The sequence below is a fragment of the Papio anubis genome, chromosome 4, assembly GCF_008728515.1.
Source record: "Papio anubis isolate 15944 chromosome 4, Panubis1.0, whole genome shotgun sequence".
Taxonomy (NCBI): domain Eukaryota; kingdom Metazoa; phylum Chordata; class Mammalia; order Primates; family Cercopithecidae; genus Papio; species Papio anubis.
Window position 1 is genome coordinate 139,884,199 of NC_044979.1, and position 19,144 is coordinate 139,903,342.

The window sequence follows — 19,144 nt, forward strand, 5'->3', positions numbered from 1 at the left end:
GGAGAAAGGGCCGGCTTTTCCGATTGGCCAGCACGCAGTGGCGCTCGTCACGTGGGGGGCGACGTTTCGCGCCAATTTCGGTTGGCCGGCCACAGTCCACCGCGCGGACGTTCTCAGCTTCCCCAGAAGCAAGACCTCTGAGCCCGCCAAGAGCTGCCGCACGGGCCTCGGCAGCGATGGCACTGAAGGACTACGCGCTAGAGAAAGGTACGGGTCTACAAGCCTGGGAGGGCGTCCTGCGCGGGGAGCCTCCCGGGGAACACCTGTTGATGTGAGCTGGGGTCTTCGAGGACCGGGGTCAGCGGGTTCTGGGGCGCGCGACGCCAGAGGCAGGGTCGGGTTGCGGCCTGGCTTAGGCCCACGGGGCCTGGAAGGCGCGCGAGGGGCATCGACGTTGAAGAAAAGGTAGTAATCCCACTTGGGAAAGGTGTTACAGAGTCGTGGGGTTGGGGGGCTTGGGGGGCGCTACCCGGCTGGGGGCTGCACAAGGAAGAGTCGCGCCGAGGACCTCAGGAGACTCTTTAAGGGCTCTGGACCCCGGACCCGCTTCCCTCCGCGCTTTTGGGCATTCCCAGGTTCCCGCCGCCTCCCCGAGGCGCGCGGAGGCCCCGGGGGCGGGCAAGCCGGGGCCGCTGCGTGCCGGGATTGGCCGTTTGAGGCCGCCCTCCGAGCGGAAGTGGAGCCGGGCGGAAGTGGCGCGACGCGGTGGAGGGAGTGTCGTGTAAACAGTGTCCTTCCGCGCGGCGGCCTCGGAGAGAGCTGCGACCCGGGGGGGCGTGCCTGGGATCCGGGAGCTTCGCTCGGGCCCGGGAAAGGCGGCAGTGGGCTGGGATCGCAGTGGCCCTGGGCGTGCTGGCCAATGGCTGAACTGGCTCCCGCCTCGGGCGGAGGAATCCCGGGCTGTGAAGCGGCTGGAATCCGGGCCCATGTGCTTCTTTGTTTACTAAGAGCGGAAGCGCTGGCGGGAGCGGTGGTGGGGTGCGGGACCTGCCTGGTGGCGGAGGTCCCGGTGAGATAAGGGGCTCGGGGGACCCAAAGAAGGCAGGGGATCATGGGGGTGGAAAGAAAGCTGAGAACCTTGAGGCCGGAGTGTGGGAGGCCAATGGGGAACGGCGCTAGGATTTTAAACTAAAGTAGGGACAGGAATTCCCCTGGGGAATAGATGTTGGATCGCCCTGTGCACTGCCCCGGGCTCTTTATTCTTCGCTGGTTAAAACAGACTGTGCAAAAGAGTTATGCCCACTTTGGGGAGAATTCGGTAGTTTATTTAAATGTTCATATTATTAGTTCATAGGCTGTGTTTTAAGCGAAAATAGGTATCTTAGATTTCTATCAGAGGGATGGGCAGTGATGTGTCTTAAAGTTTATGTTTTATGATTTTACATTTCACGTTACAGAAAAGGTTAAGAAGTTTTTACAAGAGTTCTACCAGGATGATGAACTTGGGAAGAAGCAGTTCAAGTATGGGAACCAGTTGGTAAGTATAAGATTGGGTAAAGGGAATGGGGAAGTGGGGTGCATAAGGAGCCATAAGCAGTAGCTTGGCTGGTTTTATTAAAGAGGTAATAATTAGAGGGTTTGGGGGCTGAGAAGCGAGTATCTCTCTAAGTGGTGCTGTGTTCTCCCCTGTGGATGCCCAGAGCCTGTGCTGAGTTCTCAGTAATGTATCTTCACATATGAACACTGGTGCACAAGGTGAATGTGGCTCTGAGGTGTTTCTGTCTCTTCCTCACCTGAGGTTCGGCTGGCTCATCGGGAACAAGTGGCTCTGTATGTGGACCTGGACGACGTAGCCGAGGATGACCCCGAGTTGGTGGACTCAATTTGTGAGAATGCCAGGCGCTACGCAAAGCTCTTTGCCGATTCCGTACAAGAGCTGCTGCCTCAGTACAAGGAGAGGGAAGTGAGTGGCTAGAGAACAATGGCAAACAAAGGGGAAGGCATTTAGGCTTCTGTAGAGAGGCTGCTCAGATACTGATGTTTTCTGAGCAGGCAGAAAGAAGGGGCACTTCAGTCTGGTGTTCTCTGCGCTCTCCTTTCCCCATCCTGTTGCTCGTTTATTTATTTATTTGTTTATTTTGTCCTCCTTTAGGTGGTAAATAAGGATGTCCTGGACGTTTACATTGAGCATCGGCTGATGATGGAGCAGCGGAGTCGGGACCCTGGAACAGCCCGAAGCCCCCAGAACCAGTACCCTGCTGAACTCATGCGCAGATTGTGAGTGGTCTCTGTTGGGAAGTATGTAGGGATTGGTTCTCCAGGATCTTGTTTGTGACTGTTTTCTCCCCTCAGTGAGCTGTATTTTCAAGGCCCAAGTAGCAACAAGCCTCGTGTGATCCGGGAAGTGCGGGCTGACTCTGTGGGGAAATTGGTGACTGTGCGTGGAATTGTCACTCGTGTCTCTGAAGTCAAACCCAAGATGGTGGTGGCCACTTACACTTGTGACCAGTGTGGGGCAGAGACCTACCAGCCGGTACGTGTGGAGCAAGGAGCAGGAAAGCCCTTACCCATTAGTCGTTTTGTAGAGATTAATTTGATTCCGTGATGCCTATCATTTTCTTTGCTTGTAAAAGTTGCCTGTGTGTTTGCCTTTCATTGTTGGGTATGTAATGGTCTTTCTACCTATTTCTTGGGTGTTTGTTGTTGACCCAGAGTTAAGTTCAAAGGGTTCTTGACACTTCCAAGATGTCTGCCATGAAGAGAAATGTGATTCAAGGAACCGACCGACCCAATGGGGCTCTTTTGCTTCTGACTTCCTTTTGGTGCTTCTGTTCTCACATCCTAGATCCAGTCTCCAACTTTCATGCCTCTGATCATGTGCCCAAGCCAGGAGTGCCAAACCAACCGCTCAGGAGGGCGGCTGTATCTGCAGACACGGGGCTCCAAATTCATCAAATTCCAGGAGATGAAGATGCAAGAACATGTGAGTTTGGGGTACGTGGCCCTGGGCAGGTGGATTGGGAGTCCACTTGAATCCTGTAGTCACTTGTGGAGTGGCAGGAAGAAAGAAGAACGAAAGAGGGAAGTGCAGGAGGGAGGTGGAACTAGAATTTCTGAGAGCCTTGGGAAGGGGAAACTCAGTAGCCCTCCTGTGGGCTTGTCTGTGACTAGGCAGCCTGGGAGCCTTTGAGTGGGATGCCTAGGGAGGGAAGGTTGGGTCCTCGTCCATTTCTCCTGGCCTTATGTGCCTTTCCCTCCCCTAGAGTGATCAAGTGCCCGTGGGAAACATCCCTCGTAGTATCACGGTGCTGGTAGAAGGAGAGAACACGAGAATTGCCCAGCCTGGAGACCACGTCAGCGTCACTGGTATCTTCTTGCCAATCCTGCGCACTGGGTTCCGACAGGTGGTACAGGTAAGGAAGAGTTTGACATGAGGATCGTCCCCTTTTCTCTCACCTACTCATTCTACTCGCACAGAGAAAAGTGGGCAGCAGAACCCCAAACAGAACCCAGGGATTTGTCAAGAAATCGTTAGGGAATCCAGTGATGGGCAAGTTGAAGGGATTGCATCTGTATCCTGGCGTTTTCCTGCCCAAGGGTTTACTCTCAGAAACCTACCTGGAAGCCCATCGGATTGTGAAGATGAACAAGAGTGAGGATGATGAGTCTGGGGCTGGAGAGCTCAGCAGGGAGGAGCTGAGGCAGATTGCAGGTGAGGGGCAGGGGAGATAGAGGAAATTCCATTTACATCCTAGCCCCCTTTTCCCCCAAAAAATACAACCTTAACTTCTCTACAGAAGAGGATTTCTACGAAAAGCTGGCAGCTTCAATCGCCCCAGAAATATATGGGCACGAAGATGTGAAGAAGGCACTGCTGCTTCTGCTAGTGGGGGGTGTGGACCAGTCTCCTCGAGGCATGAAGATCCGGGGTAAGAAGGAAAAAGGGAGAGGCTCGGGGGGATGAAGTCATTTAGGAGGAAAAAAGGATGACAAGTGTCTCTGTAGGTCAGAGTATAAGAGTGGACATCTTGCCTTCGTGGACACAGGGAGGGCTTAGAAGGAATGCTGGGTGTTAGAGGGAGGCAGAACTCAAAATTGCTCTGTTGTTGTCTAAGCATTGGGAGAAGAGTCATTCCAGGGCTGCCTTCCCTTTCTCCAGGCAACATAAACATCTGTCTGATGGGGGATCCTGGTGTGGCCAAGTCTCAACTCCTGTCGTACATTGATCGGCTGGCCCCCCGCAGTAAGTAGTTGGGCCTTGGGAGAGGTGAACATAGTGACAGATAGGGCCACAGTGTTTATTCAAAAAATGGGGGTGCATGGTGGCTCACACTTGTAACCCCAATGCTCTGAGAGGCTGAGGCGGAAGAATCGTTTGAGACCAGGCTGGTCTACTAAAAAGTTTGTTTGTTTGGGTATTTTTTTTGTTTGTTTCCTTTTTTTGAGACGGAGTCTCAGTCACCCAGGCTGGAGTGCAATGGCGTGGTTTCGGCTCACTGCAACCTCTGCCTCCCAGGTTCAAGCGATTCTCCCTTCTCAGCCTCCTGAGTAGCTGGGACTACAGACACGTGCCACCACACTTGGCTAATTTTTGTACTTTTAGTAGAGATGGGGCTTTACTATGTTGGGCAGGCTGGTCTCGAACTCCTGACCTCATGATCTGCCTGCCTTGGCCTCTACCAAAGTGCTGGGATTACAGGTGTGAGCCACTGCGCCTGGCCTCTACTAAAAAGTTTTAAAAATTAGTTGGGTGTGGTAGTGAGTGCCTATAGTCTCAGCTACTTGGGAGGCTGAGGTTGGAGGATGGCTTGAGCCCAGGAGCCAAGGTGTCAGTGAGCCACAGTTGTGCTCTGAAGAGAACCGGTGGGAGGGGAAGGGGAACGTTGCCAGCGCCCCACAGATCCTCAGGCGTCTCAAGAAGGCCTGGGGGAGGCAGTGGAATGATCCCAGCACAGGCCTTGCCTCCCTGGCCCATTTATTGTCCTTTGTTTGTTCCCCTTCTTGTTCTTTCTCCCTTATGGTTCCTTATTTCTTCTCTTCCAGGCCAGTACACAACAGGCCGGGGCTCCTCGGGAGTGGGGCTTACGGCAGCTGTGCTGAGAGACTCCGTGAGTGGAGAACTGACTTTAGAGGGTGGGGCTCTGGTGCTGGCTGACCAGGGCGTGTGCTGCATTGATGAGTTCGACAAAATGGCCGAGGCCGACCGCACAGCCATCCACGAGGTCATGGAGCAGCAGACCATCTCCATTGCCAAGGCCGGCATCCTCACTACACTCAATGCCCGCTGCTCCATCCTGGCTGCCGCCAACCCTGCCTATGGGCGCTACAACCCCCGCCGCAGCCTGGAGCAGAACATACAGCTGCCTGCCGCGCTGCTCTCCCGGTTTGACCTCCTCTGGCTGATTCAGGACCGGCCTGACCGAGACAATGACCTACGGTGAATGGAGCTCAACACCCAAAGAGAGGTCCCCTGTAATGATCTATAGGGAGGAGGGGAGGTGAATCAAAACAAATTCCGCGCTCCTGGAAACCCCAGAGCCTCCCCCTTGCATCAGGGGCTGGTCCACGGTTCTCGGGGAAATGGTGGGTTGGGGCTGAAATGCTGATGAGGATTTTCAGGAAAGCGTGTCCCTTCTATACTGTAAGGAAGTGGTGGAGTCAAGGGAGGGACACCTAAGAGGACATGGGTGTGTAGCCCTAAAAAGGATGTTCCTCCTGGCCTCCCCTCTATCCAGGTTGGCCCAGCACATCACCTATGTGCACCAGCACAGCCGGCAGCCCCCCTCCCAGTTCGAACCTCTGGACATGAAGCTCATGAGGTAGGAGAGCTGGGTGCAGACGGGCAAACGTTGAGTGGGCCATGCGAGCCTCCTGAAAAAGTGCTTAATCTTAGCATGTGTTTTTCACACCACCACTTCCCGCTTCGGACATGACCAAAGCCTGAGATCAGCTTTTAAGTGGAAAATTCCACACTTTATACAATAGGGACATGGGAAACTTTCCTACACAATTTTTTTTTTTTTTTTTTTTGAGACAAAGTCTTGTTCTGTCGCCAGGCTGGAGTGTAGTGGCGCGATCTCAGCTCACTGCAACCTCTCCCTCCCAGGTTCAAGCGATTCCCCTGCCTCAGCCTCCTGAATAGCTGGGATTACAGGCGCGCGCCATCACGCCCAGCTAATTTTTTGTGTTTTAGTAGAGAGCGGTTTCACCATGTTGGCCAGGATGGTCTTAATCTCCTGACCTAGTGATCTGCCCGCCTCTGCCTCCCAAAGTGCTGGGATTACAGGTATGAGCCACTGTGCCTGGCCTACAAAAATGTTTTTAATAAAATTGTCTTCAGGTTATATGTGTCGGTTGTATATGAAATACAGGTGAATTCCATGTTTAGACTGGAGTCCTATCCCCAAGCTATCCCATTATGTATGTGCAAATACTCCAAAATCTGAAGTCTAAAACACCTGCTCCCAGGCATTCTGGATACTCAACCTCTATCGCTATTTTTCCACGAGCCTCCAGTGTTCCCTCAGGTTTTTACTCCCTTTTAAATATTCTGTAAACTATTCTCTTTAAATATATCTGTTTTGCCATGTCATGCGCTCAGAGGAGGGGTCTGGATCATCTATTAATGACAGATGGATTTGTCTTACCCTTACAAAGGCCATTTCCCCCCGCCCCCCCCCCCAAAAAAAGGAAATACCTTGGGAGGGTCCTCGGGGGCTATATGTTTGGTGAAATCCATCAGTGATATTCAAGCCAAGCAAATACCCACTAATTTGTTTTTTCCACTTAAAGTTCCTGGAGGGGACCATGTTAAATGGGGAGCCCTGGTGCAGAAAACAACATGGGCTCATATTCACTCCCTTCCCCATCTCCCTCTTCTGCTTCCCCATGAACCTTCCCCCACAGGCGTTACATAGCCATGTGCCGCGAGAAGCAGCCCACAGTGCCAGAGTCTCTGGCTGACTACATCACGGCAGCGTATGTGGAGATGAGGCGAGAGGCTTGGGCTAGTAAGGATGCCACCTACACTTCCGCTCGGACCCTGCTGGCTATCCTGCGCCTTTCCACTGCTCTGGTAAGTGCCCAAACTGCTGGAGGACCATCTGTTTTGACCCTTAAAGTGGCAGCTCCTTACCATGCTCTCATCGCCGAGTCCCTCCCGCTCCAGCCCTGCCGGGGCTAAAGTGCTGACAGTGCAGATAGTGGTCCTCTCCGTGCTACCGCACTGTGGGTACTTGCTGCTCCAGCAGGGCACGCACAGCGTCCGTGGAGGGAAAGGCCTTTTCCCCACTTGTTAACCTTCACTGAGCGGGTGGTTGGGATCTGTTTCACTCCGTGTCCTAGATCCTGTGCTACAGACCTTCCTTTCTGTCCTCCCGTCTTGGACCTCAGTCCTGGGGGCTCCAAAGTGCTGTTCGTGCAGGTAGTGTGATTAACCGACCTACTGCTGAGCTAGCACTTCCCGAGCCCCCAGGACACGTTCTCTCTGCCAGTTGTCTTGGCTGAGCTCCCCAAGCTCCATCTGTCATGCTGGGGAGCCCAGTGGAGTTCAAAAGGGTCTGGTCTCCCTCACAGGACAGCTGAACTCCGGGACTGGCCAGTGTTGAGAGGCGGAGACTTGGGCAATTGCTGGACGCTGCCCTGGGCATTGCACTTGTCTCGGTCTGACAGTGCCGGCCCAACACTGCGGATGCTGGGGGGGTGGGGGGCTCCTCTCCTGTTTTGTGAGTAGGCGACCCATGGGCTGCCCAACCTTAAAGCCAGAACAAGGGTGTTCCCTGACCTTGTTCCACTGCCCTCCTCCCGTTCCCATCTGTCCCCTACCTTCCCCTTAGGCGCGTCTGCGAATGGTGGACGTGGTGGAGAAGGAAGATGTGAATGAAGCCATCAGGCTAATGGAGATGTCAAAGGACTCTCTTCTGGGAGACAAGGGGCAGACAGCTAGGTGAGTGGTTTAGTGAAGGACAAAGCTGAGTCACTTTGGCTTTTGTGTCTATGTGTCTGAGGCTGGCCTCAATTCTAACACTGACCATCATTGTTCTCTGTTGATGTCGAGCATTCCTGTTTGTCCCCTGACCTTACACACCTACTCATTTCCTTCAGGACTCAGAGACCAGCAGATGTGGTATTTGCCACCATCCGTGAACTGGTCTCAGGGGGCCGAAGCGTCCGGTTCTCTGAGGCAGAGCAGCGCTGCATATCTCGCGGCTTTACACCCGCCCAGTTCCAGGTGGCTCTGGATGAATATGAGGAGCTCAACGTCTGGCAGGTCAATGCTTCCCGGACACGGATCACTTTTGTCTGATTCCAGCGTGCTTGCAAGCCTGGGGTCCTCTTGTTCCCTGCTGGCCCGCCCCTTGGGAAGGGGCAGTGATGCCCTTGAGGGGAAGGAGGAGGCCTTCTTTCTCCTATGCTGCACTTATTCCTTCTGCTAATAAAGTGTTTGTAGATTGCCACCTTCTAGCCTGGGCCTTTCATTAAAACAGGGTATTGTGTGTTTTTTAGATTCCTACCTGTTCCTTTTTTATGCTATTTCATCCACTCAGTAAATTGTCTGAGTAAGCTGCATCTCCCTGCCAGGCCCCAGTGTAGATGCTGGAGATGTGGCAAAGACTAAGTGGTCCCTGCTGTTTGGAGATACTTGAGCTGGGGCTCCACTTTTTGCGCCCCCCGACTCCCTTATTTAGTCTTACACTGCCTGTGTGCCAGTCAGGCTCTGGGGATACGGCGCCAGTATGAAATGCAGGGTCTCTTGGTTTTTCCCCTTTTCTAGCAGACAGGTCATTACTTAACCACTTAGTTCCCAACTCCCACTCTAAAGCTCTGGTTAGCGGGTGATGAAAATCGGCACAAGTGATCACATACAGCAATCCTGACCTTTAGACCACTTCCTAGCTGCCTCTCCAAAATATGTAGTAAACGGTCATTGAGAAACTCCCTCCTGGTAATTCACAATGCCCACAGGATCAAGGCTTGGACTTGTTTCTTTTTTTTTTTTTTTTTGAGACGGAGTCTCGCGCTGTGTCACCCAGGCTGGAGTGCAGTGGCGTGATCTCGGCTCACTGCAAGCTCCGCCTCCCAGGTTCAGGCCATTCTCCTGCCTCAGCCTCCGAGTAGCTGGGACTACAGGCGCCCGCCACCACGCCCGGCTAGTTTTTTGTATTTTTAGTAGAGACGGGGTTTCACCATGTTAGCCAGGATGGTCTCGATCTCCTGACCTCGTGATCCGCCCGCCTCGGCCTCCCAAAGTGCTGGGATTACAGGCTTGAGCCACCGCGCCCGGCCGGACTTGTTTCTAATAAAAATCTGCTTACTATCTCTTGTTTTTTGTGTGTGTGAAAAGTTAATTTCGCTCGGGAAAGTAGTCAATTGTCACGTTTATAGGGCTGGGCTATGTAAGATGTCGTCAAGGGTGACATTAAAGTGTAGAACAGAGACCGCTTAGGTGGAAGCAGGCAGCCTTGAATGCTAACGACAGTCCATGTGACTGACACGGGGTCACTTGAAATGGCAGTGCCTCCCTCATGGAAAAGCATCAGAAGGGCTTGTGAGCAAGGCTCACGATGAACCTCGATGAACATCCAAGTTGACAAACCAGTGTGGTGCCTAACAGAGAGGACAGAGCCACCAGCAGGGGTGCTCAGGGGCTGCTCCCCTTTATTATTAATGACAGCGGTTTCTCTCAATGAAGTGTAGCCCACTCCCCTTTGGGACAGTTGCCTGACCCCTGTCCATCAGCCCTTCAAGTACCCTCCTCAGAAGAAGAGCCCGCGCATTCGCCTGCCGATGCCTTGTCGATCATAGAGGACGTTGAACTTGTTCACAAACTGGTTCATGGTGTTGCACGTTTTCGTGATGGTGCCGAGGTAGGCCATGAGCCCCACGTCGTTGCATTGCTGGGAGGGAACAGAAAGGACAAGTTCCTCAGGGGATCCCTCGTAGCATGCCCAGGGAACAACAGTCCCCGGTCCTCCACGTGAAAGTGACAGCATGAGCCCCACCTCCCCATCCAGGTTTTAAACTCACATCATAAAAATCTGTCTTGAACTTGTCTGTGCTGAGCACTGGGAGGCAGTGACACAAAGCATAGGCCTCCCGCAGGATCTCATGATTAAAGGGGACCTCTCCTAAAGGCACAAAAAGAGGCTGCATTAGTTTGGATGCTGTCACTTCCCCAGGAGGGAGAGGAAGAATGCCAGGGAAGTGCCCAAGGAAGCCCCTGTCCTACCCGCTTCAGAGGCCTTGACGTACTCCAAGATGAGCTTGACGCGGCTGTGCAGCATCTTGATGGCGCTGTGCTGTGCTATCAGGTGTTCAGCCACTGCAAAGGGACGAGGACAGGAGGAGGTTGAGACGGGATGTGGCCACACCTTCCAACCCCACTTCCAAGTCATCCCCTCCATTACCAGTGGAGTTCTCTCCACTGCCTGTTGCTGTCATTCGGGCTACGTGGTCTACACCAATGCGTTCCGCTTCCTCTGTGGCCAGAGTGTAGGTCAGCTCAGCAAACAGCATTGTGGCCTACAAGGCAAGGTAACCCACAAAGGGAGAATCAAAAGCAGGAAAGAGGCCAAGAGCAGGATCTGAGGGTTGAAGGGTAGGGTATTACCTCTCCATTGATTATATCGATGACAGACTCAAAAACGCTGACAGGAAGCTGTGAAGGAGATGGAGAAACCTGAACACTATATGCCAACATTTGGACGAGCTGCTTTCACCCATTTCCTCTCATCTCACCTTCCCAAGAAACCAGTGAAGTAGGGATTACCTCCCTTCACAGTTTGGAGATGAAATGACTAAGACAGAGTTACAGCTGGTAAGTGGCACCTGGCATTCCCCAATAGAAGAGTATCACACAGTAAAAGGCAACAGTGACAATCACGACAGAGTAGGCATGGGGTATTACTCACATCTGTGTGCTTGGTCATAGGGTTCAACTTCAGAAAGAGGGGGCTCTCAATGATCTCACACACCTGGAAGAGAGGGACAATGCACAGAAGTCAGTGACCCCCACCTTTCTCCTTCCCCTCATTCTCCATTCTCTGCCCCAGCATGCACAGGTGTGAGCATGTATACCTGCTTATGGACGTGGATGTCCGAGGGGTCAGGTGGCCCCCCTGTGGTATACCAACCCAGAAACTCCAGCTCCTTGAACACCTGTTTAACTGGAGGGGAAGGGGCCAGAACACACAGTAATTCTTTTTTTTTTTTTTTTTGAGACGGAGTCTTGCTCTGTTGCCTAGGCTAGAGTGCAGTGGCACGATCTTGGCTCACCACAACCTCTGCCTCCCAGGTTCAAGCAATTCTTTTTTTTTTTTTTTTTTGAGACGGAGTCTTGCTCTGTCGCCCAGGCTGGAGTGCAGTGGCCGGATCTCAGCTCACTACAAGCTCCGCCTCCCGGGTTGACGCCATTCTCCTGCCTCAGCCTCTCGAGTAGCTGGGACTACAGGCGCCGCCACCTCGCCCGGCTAGTTTTTTGTATTTTTAGTAGAGACGGGGTTTCACTGTGTTAGCCAGGATGGTCTTGATCTCCTGACCTCGTGATCCGCCCGTCTCGGCCTCCCAAAGTGCTGAGATTACAGGCTTGAGCCACCGCGCCCGGCCAGGTTCAAGCAATTCTGCCTCAGCCTCCCAAGTAGCTGGGACTTCAGGCACGCACCACCATGCCACGCTAATTTTTGTATTTTCAGTAGAGATGGGGTTTCACTATGTTTGCCAGGCTGGTCTGTAACTCCTGACCTCATGATCCACCCGCCTCGGCCTCCCAAAGTGCTGGGATTATAGGCCTGATTCACTGCGTCCGGCCTAACATAGTAACTCTTTAAACCATCCTTCCTCAATGTGAAACTCCTGGTGTATTTTCACCAGCTTCTCCTCCCTCCTCAAATCCTGGCTCAGTTTAGAATAATTACTCCCTTCTATCCTGTCTTCTCTCATCCTTTACTTTCTTTTTCTGAGATCTCTCCAGCTACTCTCTTCACTTTTTCTCCTCTGTTCTTGGCGTCCTCTCGGGTTTCTTTCCAACCCTCTCCATCTTCCCCACCTTGCACATTTTTTTTAACTCCCACTCCTCTTCCCCACATCTATTCCACTCTCACACTGCTCCTCCTTGGTGTAATAATATTCCTTGTCAATTATAATCTTCTCTTCCACGGTGTGGGACAGCAGCTCAAAGGAGTTCATCACCTCGATATTTCGGCCCTCCTGCTTGCCAATCAAAGCCCCAATCACTGGGAAAGAGAATGACATGGAAAAGGTGACGTTAAAGAGACTTCTATGACCTGAGGGTCTGAGATGAGTGGGAACCAATTATTGGGGAAACGATGATTTGGGGGAGGGGAATTGGATCCAGTAAAGGAAGGGGAAAAGACCACTGTCTGGGGGAGGTGAGCAAGGAGAGGAGACTGGAGTCTATGCCCAACACTCACCCTGTACAGGCCGCCCCTCCTGGGAGCGCATGCGGATCCAGTGGTCGGAGATGTTGAGAATGACAAGGGGATGGAGAGCGACGGAAACACTCCCAGTCACTCCGGAGGCCATCACGCTGGGAACTACTAAGGGTGGAGGGAAAGAGAGAGGGTGAGAGTCCGGGCCCCACGTTCTTCCCTGCAGATAGCAGTGGGGGACGACGGAGCCCGGGCCACACTTTTCCTCCCGCAACTTATCCCAGAGAAAGATGTTGCTGCTCCGCCCTCCTCCCTTCTCCTGGGAGCACAGCGAGGCCTCAACGCACCCCTGAAGGAGGTCTCCAGAAGCCGCCCGCGCACGGCCCGTTACCTGCTGCATCCACCTCCATCCCACTGCTCCCTCCGGTCCCGTTTGTAGCTGCAGCCGCCGCCGCCGCCATTTTCCCCGCGCCCGCCAGCCTCGGCCCCGCCCCCTTCCTTCCCGGCTTCCGTAAGGCGAGCAGCGCATGTTCTGTGTCTCCGCGGCAAGCTGCGGGCCTGGCGTCCGGGGAGCAGGCCGTTCCCGGGTCGCGGCGGGCGGCACTCGGTGCGGGGAAGCCCGACGCCCTCTGGGCTTCGGTGCCTGCCGGTTTTCCCAGACCCTGTCCCCGCCTGTCGCCTGCGGGTGACCTTTGACAAATTAGTTAACGACTTGATTGATCGTCCTCGTCTGTAAAATTGGGATAAGAACTCCCTAGTTCTTAAGGCTGTTGCAGAATGAATGACATGTCGTGTTATTTCCCTCACAATAAAATCCAGACAACTAACCACAGCCTGCAAGGCCCTGCCTAATCTGGCCCCGATCTGGCCTCTACTTTTCTAGCCCTTGATCTTCAGGCTACAGCTGCACTGGCCCTCATGTCTGGTGGTGGTGGTTTGTTTTGTTTTGTTTGAGACAGGGTCTCGCTCTGTCTCCCAGGCTGAAGTGCAGTGGCCTGATATCAGCTCACTGCACCCTCAAACTCTCGGGCTCAAGTGATCCTCCCATTTCAGCCTCCCGAGTAGCTGGGACTACAGGTGCACCCCACCACACCCAGCTAATTTTATTATTATTTTTTTATTTTGATAGAGACAGGAGTCTCACTAGGTTGTCCAGGCTGGTCTCCAACTCCCTGACAGAAGCGATCCTCCATCCTTGGCCTCCCAAAACACTGGGATTACAGACATGAGCCACCACACCCAGCTCTCCGTGTCTGCTTTCCACATGCCTCACTCTCGCATTCAGGAGCCTGTGGTTCCTTCTCTTGTTCATCGTGGTATCCCTTGTGACCAACACGGTACCTAACACATTGGTGCCTAGATACTTTTTGAGTGAATGAAGGAATAATTTGGGATGGAATCTGGTGTTGAGTTGCTCCATCTTGTGAAAGTTGCAGATACCAGGACAAAAATCACATTGTCAAGTCCAAACAAATTGGAGTCATGAGAACACCAAGCAGAAGGGCTCATGCTTGCATGTCTGATATAGGGACTGTCTCAAGGACTTTCGAAAATAACCCCACAAGGCCAGGCATGGTGGCTCACACCTGTAATCCAAGCACTTTGGGAGGCCGAGGCTGGCCAATCACTTGAGGTCAGGAGTTTGAGACCAGCCTGGCCAACATGGTGAAACCCTGTCTCTACTGAAAATACAAAAATTAGCCGGACGTGGTGGCATGTGCCTGTAGTCCCAGCCACTCGGGAGACTGAGGCAGAAGAATTGCTTGAACCCGGGAGGCAGAGGCTGCAGTGAGCTGAGATCGCACCACTGCACTCCAGCCTGGGCGAGACAGAGTGAGACTCCGTCTCAAAAATAAAAAATAAATAAATAAATAAATAAATAAAATAACTCCACAAGGCCAGGCATGGTGACTCACACCTGTAATCCCAGCACGTTGGGAGGCCAAGGTGGGAGGATCACTTGAACCCAGGAGTTTGAGACCGGCCTTGGCAACATGGTGAGACCTTGTTTCTACAAAAAATGAAAACAAAATTAGCTGGGTATGGTGGGGGCATGCTGAAGAAATTTATGTTTGGGAACTGAGGCAAAACTCCCTTCCTTTTTGTTCCCAGATATCTGTAATTCCACAACCCTGTGTCATAGCCTCATACATAAGCCAGGTTCCTACAATGGCAAAGGGCATATACCTCCCTAGATGGTCTCCCTCACAAATTGCTTGCCAGGAATTAGCCTCTAAATCTTTAGCCTCTAATCTTTCAGCATAAACACTCCCCCTGTAAACCAGCCCTAATCCGAGTTCTGTGAAATCTCATACTGACAATGTTGATTACAAGCTCATCTTCCCAATTACAGAACAAGGAAGAGACCAGGAATCATCCCTCCACCTATCATGAGACAGATGCATAATTGACTTTTTCCTCCACTCCCTCTTTTCAAATGTTTATTGTATCTTACATAAAATGTAGATTTACCAAACACTAATGAGAACCTCACAAAAAAAGTAACCATTTGCAGCAGGGTGCGGTGGCTCATGCCTGTAATCCCAGCACTTTGGGAGGCGAGTGCATCACTTGAGGCCAGGAGTTCAAGACCAGCCTGGCCAACATGGTGAAACCCCATCTCTACTAAAAATACAAAAATTAGCCGGGTGTGGTGGTGCCCACCTGTAATCTCAGCTACTCAGGAGACTGAGGTGGGAGAATCGCTTGAGCCTGGGAGGTGGAGATTGCAGTGAGCTGAGATGGACCCACTGGACTCCAGCCTGGGCAACACAGTGAGACTCTATTTCAAAAAATAAAGTAAAATAACCATTTGCTGGACTGGGCTCAGTGGCTCATGCCTGTAATCTCAGCACTTTGGGAGGCCGAAGTGGACAGATCACGAGATCAGGAGATCGAGACTGTCCTGGCTAACACGGTGAAACTCTGTCTCTACCGAAAATACAAAATATTAGCTGAGAGTGGTGGCACGCACCTGTAGTACCAGCTACTTGGGAGGCTGAGGCACGAGAATCGCTTGAACCTGGGAGGCAGAGGTTGCAGTGAGCTGAGATCGCGCCACTGCACTCCAGCCTGGCGACAGAGCGAGACCCTGTCTCAAGAAAAACAAAACAAAACAAAACCAAAAACATTTGCCTCACTGCCTCTCCTTCTGCTTTATTTTCCTCTTGCATGCTTTCTTCCCTTAAATACTGAGTTCCTGGCCAGGCGCAGTGGCTCATGCCTGTAATCTCAGCACTTTGGGAGGCCAAGGTGGGTGAATCATCTGAAGTCAGGAGTTCAAGACCAGCCTGGTTTCGACCAGTAGAGATGGTGAAACCCTGTCTCTACTAAAAATGCAAAAATTAGCCAGGCACAGTGGTGCATGCCTGTAATCCCAGCTACTGGAGAGGCTGAGGCAGGAGAATCACTTGAACCTGCTAGGCAGAGGTTGCAGTGAGCTGAGATCGCGCCACCACACTCCAGCCTGGGTGACAGAGCAAGATGCTCTCTCATAAAAAACCCCAAAATTCACATCTGGCAAGCCTAGGCTGCTCCACCCCCTCCTTACCCCTAAGCCTAAGCAAGTTGCACACAGTGCTCCTCCTGCCTTCCCTACAAAAAGGGGTACAGACATGTAGAAAGAGCCAGACAGACTCTGGCTCTAGATGTCTGTATCCCCACCCACAGTGTAAGCTCCTAGAAAGCAGGTGGAGAACTGTGTTATGACCCTGAACAGCCCCGTATGGTGACAGTTGTAACCTTTTTTTTTTTTTTTTTGACGGAGTCTTGCTCTGTCGCCCGGGCTGGAGTGCAGTGGCCGGATCTCAGCTCAGTGCAAGCTCCGCCTCTCGGGTTTACGCCATTCTCCTGCCTCAGCCTCCCGAGTAGCTGGGACTACAGGCGCCCGCCACCTCACCCGGCTAGTTTTTTGTATTTTTTAGTAGAGACGGGGTTTCACCGTGTTAGCCAGGATGGTCTCGATCTCCTGACCTCGTGATCCACCCGTCTCGGCCTCCCAAAGTGCTGGGATTACAGGCTTGAGCCACCGCGCCTGGCTGATAGTTGTAATTTACAGGGGAATTATGCAATCTCTCCATTTAGGAGCCTGGATGAAGGAAAGTTGAAGGGGCCGGCAACCCTCAGTGGAACAGACTTGAGAAATCCTGCAGGAAGAGGGGTCTTCTGGCCAAAGGGAAGTTAAAAAAGAATTTATCTTATTCTAGTCCCCAGCGATAAACCAACCAGGTCTGGACAAACTGAGAGGGTTGTCAAAGAAAAGTACATAAGGCCTTGTTTCTGTTTGGAAAAAGGAGGTCAGAAAAATGTATCTCTTTCGGGAGATGTTGGCTCACTGCAACCTCCACCTCCTGGGTTCAAGCGATGATTCTCGTGCCTCAGCCTCCCAAGTAGCTGAGATATCAGGCTTGCGCCACCACACTGGGCCAATTTTTGTATTTTTAGTAGAGACCGGTTTTCAGCATGTTGGCTAGTCTGTTCTCAGACTCCTGGCCTCAACTGATCTGCCTGCCTGGGCCTCCTAAAGTGCTAGGATTACAGGCGTGAGCCACCATGCCTGGCCAAAAAAATGTATCTCTTTTAAAGAACGCTAGGCGGCTTCCAAGGAGCATAGTGCTTCTCGGCTAGATTAAAGGTTAAAATAAAAACAAGATGAGAATTATTCTAGGGTTAGTAAAGTTGATAGTTTGCACTGCTCTCCTTTGCCTTGTTGTTTCTACTGCTTTTGAAACATTGTTCAGATAATTATACAGCTCATAAAACAGCCATTATTGTGGAATTTAAAGATGACTCTGACATCGAATCAGTTGATTGTGTGCGTTTCAGAACTAAGTTCGCTAAACGTTTCTTTTTTTCGTTTTTGTTTTGTTTTGTGTTTGTTATTGTTGTTTTTGAGACAGAGTCTTGCTGCACCCAGGCTGGAGTGCAGTGTTACAATCACAGTTCAGTGCAGCCTCAACCTCCTGAACTCAAGTGACTGTCCCATCTCAGCCTCCCGAGTAGTTGGGACTACAAATGCGTGCCACCACTCCAGGCTAAATTTTGTATTTTTTGTAGAGACAGAGTTTCGCCATGTTTGTTTGTGTCAAAACAAACAAACAAACCAAAAAAAATTCCCCACCCCAAAACGAAAAACGAACAAAAAGCAAGTGCCCCTTTTTGGTATGGGTCAGTGGTTATCTATCCACCTATCAGTCATTAATTTAACAAATATTTGGGAGTGCCTACCAGGCAGCAGGTACATCACTGAACAAAACAAAGTCCTGACCTCATGGAGCTTATACTCTAGTTGTGGGAAACAGGCCATAAACATACTTATATATATGTGTGTGTGTGTGTGTGTGTATATATATATAGAGAGAGAGAGAGAGAGAAAGAGAGAGAGATGGAGTATCGCTTTGTTGCTCCCAGGCTGGAGTGCAGTGGTGCAATCTCAGCTCACTGCAACCTCCACCTCCCGGGTTCAAGCTATTTTGCCACCTCAGTCTCCCAAGTAGCTGGGATTACAGGTGCCCACCGCCACTCCCAGCTAATTTTTGTTTTTGTATTTTTAATAGAGGCGGGGTTTCACCATGTTGGCCAGGCTGGTCTCAAACTCCTGACCTCTGGTGACCCATCTGCCTCAGCCTCCCAAAGTGCTGGGATTACAGGCATGAGGCACTGCGCCCGGCCAACAAATTGAATTTTAAAGATTGAGTTGGCTTTATTAGGGATTCATGAACTGGCAGCACCCAGTCTACAAAACAGAAAGGAAGCCAGGTGTGATGGTGCGTGCCTGTGGTCCCAGCTACTCTGGAGGCTGAGAAGGGAGGATCGCTTGAGTCCAGGAGGTTGAAGCTGTAGTGAGGTAGGATCATGTCACTGCACTTCAGCCTGGGTGACAGAGTGAGACCCTGTCTCTAAAAAAAAAAACAAAAAAACAAAAAAACACGGCCGGGCGCGGTGGCTCAAGCCTGTAATCCCAGCACTTTGGGAGGCCGAGACGGGCGGATCACAAGGTCAGGAGATCGAGACCATCCTGGCTAACACGGTGAAACCCCGTCTCTACAAAAAAAATACAAAAATCTAGCCGGGCGAGGTGGCGGGCGCCTGTAGTCCCAGCTACTCGGGAGGCTGAGGCAGGAGAATAGCGTAAACCCGGGAGGCGGAGCTTGCAGTGAGCTGAGATCCGGCCTCTGCACTCCAGCTCGGGCAACAGAGCGAGACTCCGTCTCAAAAAAAACAAACAAAACAAAACAAAACAAAAAAAACACAAAACTTCATATGTTGAAGAAGGCAGAGGAAAGCATGAACAGGAAAGCATGAACATGATGAGGTGCTTTCCTTCTATTGACAGCTGTTGTGATACCTCAGTTCTTATCTTCTTAGTTTAAAATAATTTAAGGCCAGGTGCACTGGCTCACACCTGTAATCCTAACACTTTAGGAGGCTGAGGTGGGCAGATCCCTTGAGCTCAGGAGTTTGAGACCAATCTGGGCAACATGGTGAAACCCTGTCTCTACAAAAAAGTAGCCGGGCATGGTGGCGTGCATCTGGGGTTCCAGCTACTCAGGAGGCTGAGGTGGAGGGATTGCTTGACCCTGTGAGGTGGAGGTTGCAGTGAGCCAAAATCACAATACTGCACTCCAGCCTGGGTGACAGAGTAAGACCCCCATCTCAAAAGAAAATAAAACATTGAAAGAAACACACAGGAGGCTGGGCGCGGTGGCTCACACCTGTAACCCCAGCACTTTGGGAGGCTGAGGCGGGCAGATCATTTGAGGTCAGGAGTGCGAGACAAGCCTGACAAACACGGTGAAACCTTGTCTCTACTAAAAATA

General features: G+C 51.8%; 2 protein-coding genes across 3 annotated transcripts; one reads left to right on the plus strand and one right to left on the minus strand.

Moving 5' to 3' along the window:
• Positions 1-40: 40 nt before the first annotated feature.
• On the plus strand, positions 41-8,396 carry MCM7 (minichromosome maintenance complex component 7). 2 transcript variants are annotated; one of them, XM_003895770.3, is made up of 15 exons: positions 41-207; positions 1,398-1,477; positions 1,739-1,903; positions 2,093-2,217; positions 2,293-2,473; positions 2,786-2,923; positions 3,204-3,353; positions 3,538-3,652; positions 3,738-3,869; positions 4,100-4,183; positions 4,984-5,377; positions 5,676-5,759; positions 6,847-7,015; positions 7,776-7,885; positions 8,044-8,396. In XM_003895770.3, exons 1-15 carry the CDS (start codon positions 177-179, stop codon positions 8,243-8,245), a joined length of 2,160 nt encoding a protein of 719 aa, XP_003895819.1. In that variant the 5' UTR covers positions 41-176; the 3' UTR covers positions 8,246-8,396. The 2 variants fall into 2 exon arrangements, with proteins under 2 accessions (XP_003895819.1, XP_009200945.1); XM_009202681.3 differs by lacking the exon at positions 41-207 and adding an exon at positions 686-1,009.
• A 1,175-nt stretch (positions 8,397-9,571) lies between these two features.
• Positions 9,572-12,845, minus strand: COPS6 (COP9 signalosome subunit 6). The gene is made up of 10 exons (XM_003895769.5): positions 12,718-12,845; positions 12,369-12,494; positions 12,039-12,170; positions 11,017-11,105; positions 10,851-10,913; positions 10,550-10,597; positions 10,347-10,461; positions 10,169-10,261; positions 9,967-10,067; positions 9,572-9,836 (listed from the first exon to the last, which is right to left on the minus strand). The coding sequence occupies exons 1-10, from the start codon at positions 12,785-12,787 to the stop codon at positions 9,696-9,698; spliced, it is 978 nt and encodes a 325-aa protein (XP_003895818.1). The 5' UTR covers positions 12,788-12,845; the 3' UTR covers positions 9,572-9,695.
• Positions 12,846-19,144: the final 6,299 nt, after the last annotated feature.

What these genes read in the sequence shown, in the direction of transcription:
- COPS6 (XM_003895769.5), bottom strand. Translation starts at nt 12,787, where the DNA reads ATGGCGGCGGCGGCGGCTGCAGCTACAAACGGGACCGGAGGGAGCAGT. An exon ending in GATGGAGGTGGATGCAGCAG is followed by an intron (nt 12,495 to 12,717) that starts GTAACGGGCCGT and finishes CTCCACCCTTAG; the next exon opens with TAGTTCCCAGCGTGATGGCC. An exon ending in TCAAGACAGATTTTTATGAT is followed by an intron (nt 9,837 to 9,966) that starts GTGAGTTTAAAA and finishes GTTCCCTCCCAG; the next exon opens with CAATGCAACGACGTGGGGCT.
- MCM7 (XM_003895770.3), top strand. Translation starts at nt 177, where the DNA reads ATGGCACTGAAGGACTACGCGCTAGAGAAAG. An exon ending in AGATGAAGATGCAAGAACAT is followed by an intron (nt 2,924 to 3,203) that starts GTGAGTTTGGGG and finishes TCCCTCCCCTAG; the next exon opens with AGTGATCAAGTGCCCGTGGG. An exon ending in GACCGAGACAATGACCTACG is followed by an intron (nt 5,378 to 5,675) that starts GTGAATGGAGCT and finishes CCCTCTATCCAG; the next exon opens with GTTGGCCCAGCACATCACCT.